This window comes from Dasypus novemcinctus, chromosome 21 (genome assembly GCF_030445035.2).
Source record: "Dasypus novemcinctus isolate mDasNov1 chromosome 21, mDasNov1.1.hap2, whole genome shotgun sequence".
Taxonomy (NCBI): Eukaryota; Metazoa; Chordata; class Mammalia; order Cingulata; family Dasypodidae; genus Dasypus; species Dasypus novemcinctus.
The window spans coordinates 67,517,277-67,526,767 of record NC_080693.1 but is presented as its reverse complement, the minus strand read 5'-3'; the positions used below and the strand labels follow the sequence as shown (position 1 = coordinate 67,526,767).

The 9,491-nt window shown below is 39.6% G+C and overlaps 1 protein-coding gene across 17 annotated transcripts in view; it reads left to right on the top strand.

Annotated features, from left to right (window-relative positions):
* MARCHF10 (membrane associated ring-CH-type finger 10) overlaps window positions 1-9,491 on the top strand; it is an 84,057-nt gene that overhangs the window by 49,993 nt on the left and 24,573 nt on the right. For all 17 annotated transcript variants that reach the window (XM_058284485.1, XM_071210730.1, XM_071210731.1 and 14 more), the window contains one exon: window positions 882-2,298. In XM_058284485.1, coding sequence (XP_058140468.1) covers window positions 882-2,298 — 1,417 coding nt within the window. The remainder of the gene's footprint in view (window positions 1-881; window positions 2,299-9,491) is intronic.

Here is a 9,491-nt window from a genome sequence, read left to right as displayed (position 1 = left end):
ATGGTGGTGCCTGTTTCACAGGGTTGGGAGATTGGCGTGCATGTATATTCTGCAGCTGGCCTGTGGCCTCTACTGCTCAGCGTAAGCCCTCAGTAAGTAGGGCTCATTCACTGTTGTTCTTACATAAGGGCAACTTTTGAACAAGTGATTTCTTCAATAGAAATTCCTATGAGTTGGTACTTTTCCTCTCTCCTCTCTCCATGTATCTTCATATTTTAGATTCCTGGAGGAAAAAAAAACAACTACTACAGTTGTTACAAAGGTTACAAAGTGACTTTTAATAAACAGGAGATAATGATTCCATAAGAGATTTATAATTGTTATTTGCACTAAACAGTAGACGATCAAAATCATCCCACCAGGCACCAGCTTCTTCCTGATCTCCTACGATAAACTCTGTCTTCAGCTTTTGTAAGCTGTGGGGGTAGCAGGAGGGTCATAAACGCAGGCTGAGTGAATCTGGATGAGAAAGCACTGGTGGTTTTTGTAGAAGTCATCCCTGGAGTGCTGCTTTTCCTCTTCAATAAATACTGGAATGAAAACCAGCACTTAGTCATGCGTTTATCCATCATCAGCCCTGACTGGCCTGCGGCTGGACCAGTCTCCGTCCCCGAGGTTGCTTCAGAAAGAATCTAGATCCTCAGGGTCAGCCAGGTTTCCCCAAAGCCAGCCTGCTGGCCACAGGTGTAAAAAGGGGAATTCAGAAACTGTAAAAGGCAGCACTCTGCTCTGCCTCCTCCTGCGCTGCCACTATTTTGACCACACCTGCCTTCCTCTCCCAGGGCTTGTTTGTTGCCGGAAGGGACTCTCACCTTGGTGTTAGAGCTCTTTCAATCCAGGCACCTATAGTAGAATGATAAATTTGTCTTTTCTCAATGCAGATCCAGTAGCTCAACAACTCGAAGGCCCAATGTGGGCAAGTGACACTAAGCTTAAGAGGCCGGTTCGAGAGAGAAGAAACTTAGTGCCCTCCTTACAACAGACAACAGCTGACAACGCCCCTGAGAGGGCCAGCAAAGGAGACCGGAGTGTTCTCTCCCAGAGCGAACCACACTCAACTCTAACCCAGGCCTTCCAAGGAGCAAATGTTCCTCAAGTGCTGAGTGAGTCCTCGGGGCCATCGCTCACCTCCACGCCTAAAGGAGGGTCAAGAAGGGCACCATTTAGATTCAGAGACGAAGATTTTTATTCCATTTTATCATTAAATCCTGGAGGAGAAAATGATGACACTGAAGAGGAAATCCACTTAGAGGAAGAACTTCTGTTGGTTGATATGTTCCCACCCCGTTCTCCTTCCAGTCATAAAAGAAGTCGATTTCTTGGGACATCCACCTCGCAGGCAAAAAATAAAAATTTTGAAGAAGATCCTGAAAATTGCAGAGCAAATTCCTCAAGAAGAAGTGAGCTTAGTCATGGCTCATTAAAAATAAGCAATGCAATAGAGCCAGTAACAGAGCAGCCTTCTGTCGGGCAAAAGATGTTCCAAGACCCTGGGCTGATTGATGGGACGTCTGCTAGAGGGAATGGCGGTGGTGACAATGAAAATGAGCAAAAGGCCCTTTATCCATGGGATACCAAATCTGAACCAAGACAAAAGGATGGTGTCAATGCTGAGAGTGTATCTACTGACTGTACTGTGGCAGATAGGCCTGGGACCCATCATTATGAAAGAAATTGGCAAGCCTATTTAAACAGTTCTAGAAATTCTCTTGACTGCTTTCCTTCTGGTAGACCAACAGCTCCAAGACCATCAGTGAATTCACCTTATTATGCTCCCGGGTCATTAGTGCATTCTGCTCTGAGAGGTGATAGTCCAGCAGGCTTGTCAGTGTCATCTTCTTTGGTTCACAGTTCAGACTCAGAGGGAAACTCAAGGTTTAATGTTCGTCGGCCACTGTCCCCCATTAGAAATAGGAATCCATTTACCAGTGCTGAAAATCCCAGTTATTTTCCAGGAGCCGGTACACATGAATTTGATGTCAGGGAAGCAGAAGATATTACCTTCACAAGCCAGCCTCAGGGGGCTCCATTATACCCAGAAGATCTCATACTAAATCCTCAAGGTGACTTGTCCTCTGTGGATTCTTCCAGCTCCTCTCCATCAAGAATGAACTTACAAGGCCACTTGCACATGTCTGGGTCCCTAGAAGAAAATATGCCTTTTACTTTCTTTGCAGTGTCTGATTTCCCAAATCAAAATGGTAATGGAAACAGAATGGCAGCCTCTGGTTTCAGAGACAACAAGGCAGCCACTAAGATAAGAACAGACCCTGAGAAACTCAAGAAATTACAAGAAAGGTGAGGGATTTTCATGACTTTATATATGTATACATATATTTTAAATTCCATTTTGCCAAAGCTGAAATAAACTGCTTTCATTAGAGGATCGTGGGTATTTTAAAACGTAGATAGGCTCTTTCTTGATATTTCTTTTTTCTGGGCATTTTAATTATTGCTCTTTTGAGAAAAATTATCTCCATTTTGTTTCTTCTGAAAATATATGTATATATAAAGAAAAGCTCAATTTCTTCATTATTCCCAAAATGTTTTTTCGTTGAATACCCTAACTTTAAGAAAGGCAAGTTTTCCAGATAAAAGGTTTTCTGACTGTTGCATACAGCTAGCTCTTCTCACCAGCAATTAAGAACCTAGATTTTTTTTTTTTTTTTTTTTTTTTTTTATGAAAAGGTTGCTATCTCCCCAGAGAATGAACTACTCAGCACTTGAGGTTCACAGCTCTCCCCAGTGGGACTGAACGCAAATCCACCAACAGCTCTAGAATTTGAACCTTCCAAACTAAAAGGCCTTTCCCAAACAGTTACCATAGTTACCTCAGTTCTCTGAAGGGTGGTGCTGGGGTAACCACTGCTTCCATTTTATGTGCTCTTTCTCATACAAGAGAGAGAAACAAGATCTTTTTTTGAATTGCCCTTTTCTTTGATCTTTCCTTTCTTGTGAGATATTTGGGGGATATTTCACAGCTATGAAATGTGATACTTTTAAAAGCCACCATTAAGTGCCATGTCAGGATTCCACCATTTCATTTATGATAGGTATTTACCCCGATCTTCCCTGGCTGATCTGGAAATTCTTTGAAGGTGAGCTCTTTTTGTGTAGTTTGGTATGGCTCATTTGGCCCATTAATTATCATATTGCTATTCATTTGTAAGTGGGAAAATTCCATGGCAATGAATTAGAAATAAAAAGTAGAAAAATGAACATAAGAATGCCTATGCTTACTCATTCATCTTTCATCCAACTCCCAGTCATGAGGTAACTTTGCAGTTAGCAGCACCTTTCTTGCCCCCATATTAAACAAGCTACCACAGGGCGGCCCCAAGGTGAAGGGACCAGAGGTCCCACACCCACCCTCCTCATCAACCCACAAACACAACCTCAGACACACTTGTCAGGAGTCTGGACTTCACTGTCCCAAAGTGGTGCCTTTGGGTAAAAAGGAAATTCCTTTTAAAATGCCTCCACCTCTAGGCATGGTAATGCATTAAACAGCTGGTATTTGTGTACTTCTTAGCGTAAGATTCTTTTTTTTCTCCTGTACATGATAAACTTTAGCTCTTCATATTCTTTGAAGTGTTCATTTTAGGAAATATTTAATATAGAGTTTTAACTCATAAACCACATGCAACCTCACCTTCCAGAGAAAAATACTATCAAAAACTTTGTATCTAGTCTTTTATCTTTACAAATAAGTGTATTTTTAGCAGACATTGGCTCATGCTGTTTTATAATGTGCTTTAATATTTTAAATGTCACATTCTCCTAAACTTTTCGCTCAGTTACTTGAATATAAAATATACTATACATATAAGTAAGTATCTAGCATATGCTTTAAATAATTAAACAGCTAACGCTGTGCCTACCCTCCAGCTCATGAGAACATTGTTGACAGGCTGGAGCCCGTCACCGACCAGGTCCCCTCATCTTCGCCCTCAGGTCCCGCTCGCACCCCATCCCACCTTCCCATGCCCTACGCCCAGCTCCCAAGGAGAGCACTCCTGCAGTCTCTTATCATTCCCTTAGTTTTGGTTTTGTTGTGTTTGGGGATTTTTTTAAAAATTATTATTGCTTTACCATATGTTTCCCTAAGCAATGTATTGCATAGTTTTATGTGTTTTTGAACTCTGTAGAAATGGAACCACGCCTCTATTCTTCTGTGAAGACTTGCTTTTTCCCCTTGCTTTTAATTCATTTGGCTTTCACCATTGCAAAGTATTCTTTTGTATGAATACACAATTTAGCCATTCTCTGGTCGATGGGTTGTTTACTGTTTTCTGCCAACAGTGCTGTATGAATATTCTTGTAAATTTCTTCTAGTACATAGGGCAAAAATTCTCTGGGACATATTTATTTACTGTTTTTAGTACAGTACATTCCACTGTACTAACTAATGCCAATTTCTTGTCCCACCTGTAACGTACAATGTACATCCTTGCCAATACTTGGATCGCGAGACTTTCCAAATTTTTGCCAGTCTGGTGGAAGTAAAATATTGTCTTACTGTGATTTTAATTTGCATTTTCATGACTACTAATGAGATTACACATCTTTTAGATGTTAAATGACCATTTGTGTTTTCTCTTCTGTGAAATGCTTACTGTTGTCTTTTGTCTATTTTACTTTTAGAATATTTTTCTTTTTAGTATTTATTTTAGGAGTCCTTTATATATTCTGGCTACCAATCTAACTTTTTGACAGGTACATGTTAGAATTACCTTTTCTCAATTTGTATTTACTTTTTCTTTATGAAGCCTTTTAACAAAAATTCTTAATTTTATGGTAGTTGTGATGGTTAATATCATGTGTCACTTGGCTAGGTTATGTTCCAATTGTTTAGTCAAGCAAGCACTGACTTGATTGTTACTGTGAGGGTATTTCATGGATTTAAATCATTAGTCATTTGATTGCATTTCTGGCTGATTACATCTACAATCAGCAAAAGAAAGTGCCCTCCACAATGAGAGAAGTCTCATTCAATCAGCTGAAGGCCTTAAAGGAAGAACTGATGATTTCAGTAGTCAGAAAAGAGAATTTCTACCTACTTCAGCCAGCCAGCTTCTCCTGGGGAATTCAGTGAAACCTTCATTGGAGTTCCCAAATTGCAGCCTGCCCTATGGAATTTGGACTTGCCAATCCCCATTGTGGTGTGAAGCCAATTCTTATAATAAATCTCTTAATATTTATATATACATAAATATATATCATATCAGTACTGTTTCTCTGGAGAACCCTGACTAATATAGTAGTTAAATGTATCGATCTTATTCCTTTTGGATTGTGATTTGCCTCTTGTCTTTTTTTTTTTTTAAAGATTTCTCTCCCTTCCCTTCCCCCTGCCCCCCCATTGTTTGCTCTCTTGTGTCCATTCTCTCTGTGTTCCTCTGTGTCCACTGCATTCTTGTCAGTGGCACCGGGAATCTGTCTCTTTTTGTTCCTTCCCCTTGCTGTGGCAGCTCTCCATGTGTGCAGCGCCACTCCTGGGCAGGCTGTGCTTTTTTCACACAGGGCGGCTCTCCTTGCTGGGCGCACTCCTCGCACATGAGGCTCCCCTACATGGGGACACCCCTGCGTGGCATGGCACTCCTTGTACGCCGCAGCACTGCACATGGGCCAGCTCACCACACAGGCCAGGAGGCCCTGTGTTCGAACCCTGGACCTCCTATATGGTAGGTAGATGCTCTATCAGTTGAGCCACATCCATTTCCCTGCATCTTGTCTTGATTAAGAAATTATTCTTTGACGTCATTATGATATTTTTCCTATTTTTCTCTAAAATCACTACCGTTTTACTTTGCACATTTTGGACTTGAGGTAAAATGGAGTTTGGATGTAAATGTGAAGTGATTTTTAAAATGTGGTGTGAGGTGTTTGAGTTTCCTCTTTGCTAAAGCAAATACTATGCAATGCATTGGCTTAAACAACAGAAATTTGCTAGCTCACAATTTTGAGGCTCAGAGAAAGTCAAATCAAGGCATTATCAAAGTCTTTCTTTTTTCCCAAAGACTGGCATTCTGGGACTGGCTGCCAGTGATTCTCGGTCCTTGGCTCCTCTGTCACATAGCAGTGCACATGGTGGCCTTTCCTTTCTAGTCCTGGTTCTGTTGACTTTTGGCTTCTTGCTTCCCGTTGCTTCCTATCTGTCTGAATTTCATTTTGCTTAGTAAGACCCATCCTGATTGGATCGGGCCACATCTGAGCTGAGGTAACCTTATCAAAATCCTATTTAAAATGGGTTTACAACCACAGGAATGGTTTAAGAACATGTTTTTCCAGAGTACAAAGCTCCAGATCACCACGTGAGGTAAGATTTATTTTCCCTTTATGAATACCCAGTTGTCCCAGGATCTTTCCCTGGTGGTCTGCAGGGCCACCTCTGTCGTACATAACATGCCTGTACATGTGCAAGTCTGTTTCAGAGCTCTCTATCCCAATCCACTGTTCTTTTTGTCTTTTCCTAATCCACACCATTTTAAGTGTAATAAATCTTGATAACTGATGGCACAAAGCTTGCCTGCCCACTTTGCTCTTCTTTAAGAGTCCTTCACAATATATATTTAAGAATCAGCTTGCTGGAATTTTTAATGGAATTGCATTGAATCTATAGATCATTTTGGGGAGAAATGACATCTTTAAGATAGTGAATCTTTCATCCATAAACATGGTATATCTCTCTTCATTTGTTTACATATTTTTTAATGCCTTTCAATGTAGTTCTTTGTTTATTTGTTTGTTTCGTTTTTGAGGTACCGGGGTCAGGAATCGAACCCAGGACCTTGTATTGGGAAACCAGTGCTCAAACCACTGGCTCCCCCAAGTTGGTTTTTTTTTTTGCTTGTTTTTTTGTTTTGTTTTGCTTTTAAGTGTCAAATTTCTTTACATAATTTTTTTTTTCATTTCCCCCTCTGTCCCTGAGATGGCTCCCTTGTCGGTCTGCTCATTGTCTGCTCATCATCTTTAGGAGGCACTGAGAACCAAACCTGGGACCTCCCATGTGGGAGGCTAGAGCCTAACGGCGTGAGCCACTTCCACTCCCCGCTGGTTGCGGTTTCTGCTGGTTGCAGCTTCTGGTGGTTGAGGCTTCTTGCTGGTTACAGCGTCTGCTCATCTTCTTTAGGAGGCACCAAAAACCAACCCGGGACCTTCCACGAGGGATGTGGGTGCCCAACTGCTTGAGCCATATCCGTTCCGTTTTGTTTTTATTTTTAGGAAGTACCGGGGATCAAACCCAGGTATATGGGAAGCAGGCACTCAACCATTTGAGCTACATCCTCTCCTCAATGTCGTTTTTATTTTCTTCATAAAAGTCTTGCACATTTTTGCTTCATTTATCCCCAGGCACTTTGTTGTTATGTGCTATTGCAAACAGTAATGTAAATTATAATTTTAACTTTGTTGCTGGTGTATAGAAATGCAATTGACTATATGTTTTCTTTGTGTTCTTGCTAAACCCTCTTACTAATTCTAATATTTTGTCTGTAAATAGCTGGGAGTTTTCTATGTAGAAAATCATTTCAACTGTGAATAATAACCTTATTCCTTTCCAAACCATATACCTTTTTTTTGTTTTGACTGTTTTTGTCTTTTTAAAACATTTTCTCCATATACTTTTTGATTCTTTTCTTACAGTGTTACTTAATTTTTTAATAATTAGTGGACCTATTTTGATTTAATCAGTCTCCTGTTTAAGCATGTCCATTAGTAAGAATAACTTTTTTTTTGTTTAAGATTTATGTCCCCCCTACCCCTACCCCTCCACCTTACTGTTTTTGCTGTCTGTGTCAATTCACTGTGTAATCTTCTGTATCTATTTCTCTTTTTGTCTTCTCTTCTCATCTTTGTCTTCTAGGATTCACCGGGATTCGATTCTGGAGACCTCTAATGTGGACAGAGTTTCCCTGTCAGCTGCACTACCTCATTTCCTAGTTTCTGCTGTGCTTCACCTTGACTCTCCCCTTTGTCTCTCTTTTGTTGCATCCTTATTTTATTGCATGACTCACTTGCGTGGGCACTGGCTTACTGTGCGGGCACTGGCTCACTGCACAGGCACGCTTTCTCTTCTTTTTCACCAGGAGGCCCCAGGGATCGAACCTAGGTCCTCCCATATAATAGGTGGAAGCCCCATCACTTGAGCCACATTGGCTTCCCTAGAATAACTTCTTAAATGTGTAATCGCTGAAGAAAAAGAATGTACATTTGTAAGGTTTTTAATGTATATTTTCAAATTGCTGTTCAGGAAAGCTTTACACATTGCTTTCTCACCATCATTTTATGAGAGTCCTATTTCCCTACTCCTTTGCCAATTCGTTTGTCAAATGAATGGACAAAAATTATGACCATGTCAGTTCAATCTGGTTATCTGTTATTGCTGTTGTTTTTGCTTATTAACAATGTTGAACTTTTTCCATGACTATGGTTAATCTTTATTTTTTCACTTGTAATTGCTTGATCATATTCCTTGTCCATTTTTCTATTGGGATGTTAGTACTATTTTTATATACTGTAAGGATTCTATGTATAACATTTTATGTATAACAAAATAGTAACCCTTTATTAAATATTGTGCAAATGCTTTTTCACTTTTCACATTTTATTTACCTTCCTATTTTTATGATGTTTTTGACATAGTAGAAAACTTTAAATTAAATTCAAACCTGGCAATATTTTCCTTTTTGGCTTTTGCAATGGATACCATGTTTATAAAATCCAATGCCCACTCAGGTGTCCTTAGTCACTTTTTTCTAGTATTTTTAAGATCTTATTATATACATCATAGTGATTAAAAACATGTGCTTTGGAGGCTGAAGGTTCTAGATTTGATTTCTGGTTCTAGCAACTCTGTGACTCCGGGCAAATTCCTTTATTTCTGTAAGTTTCTGTTTTTCTACCCATAAAACAGTAATAATAATGTACACTCCTCAAAGAGCAGTGAAAATTAGATGGAGTTATAAATATTTATGTATGTCTTAGTGTGCCCAGCACACAATAAACAGTAAATGGTAAATGTACGTAAATTCATGTGGGATATATTTGGTGAATATAGTTTTGATATAGAGTTCTAATATCTTGTTTTTTTAAAAATGTTTAGCCTGTTGTCCCACCATCATTCTACTTTTTCCTGACTAATTTGAAATGCCTGCTTTGACATGCATTATCCTATACATACTAAAGTCTCTTTCTAGACTTTCAGTTCTGTTCCCATAACCATCTCTTGCTAACCATCATCTGAGGCTTCAGCGAGTCATAATCTTTTTGTTGGTGGAGGGTCTTGCCTTGATGTTGATTGCTGCTGACTGATCAGGGTGGTGGTTGTTGAAGGTTGGTGTGAATGTGGAAATATTTTAAAATTTAAGACAATAAAATTTGCCACATTCATTAACTCTTCCTTTCATAAAAGATTTCTCTGTAGCATGGAATGCTATTTGATAGTATTTTGCCCACAGTAGAACTTCTTTCAAAATTGGAGTCAATCCTCT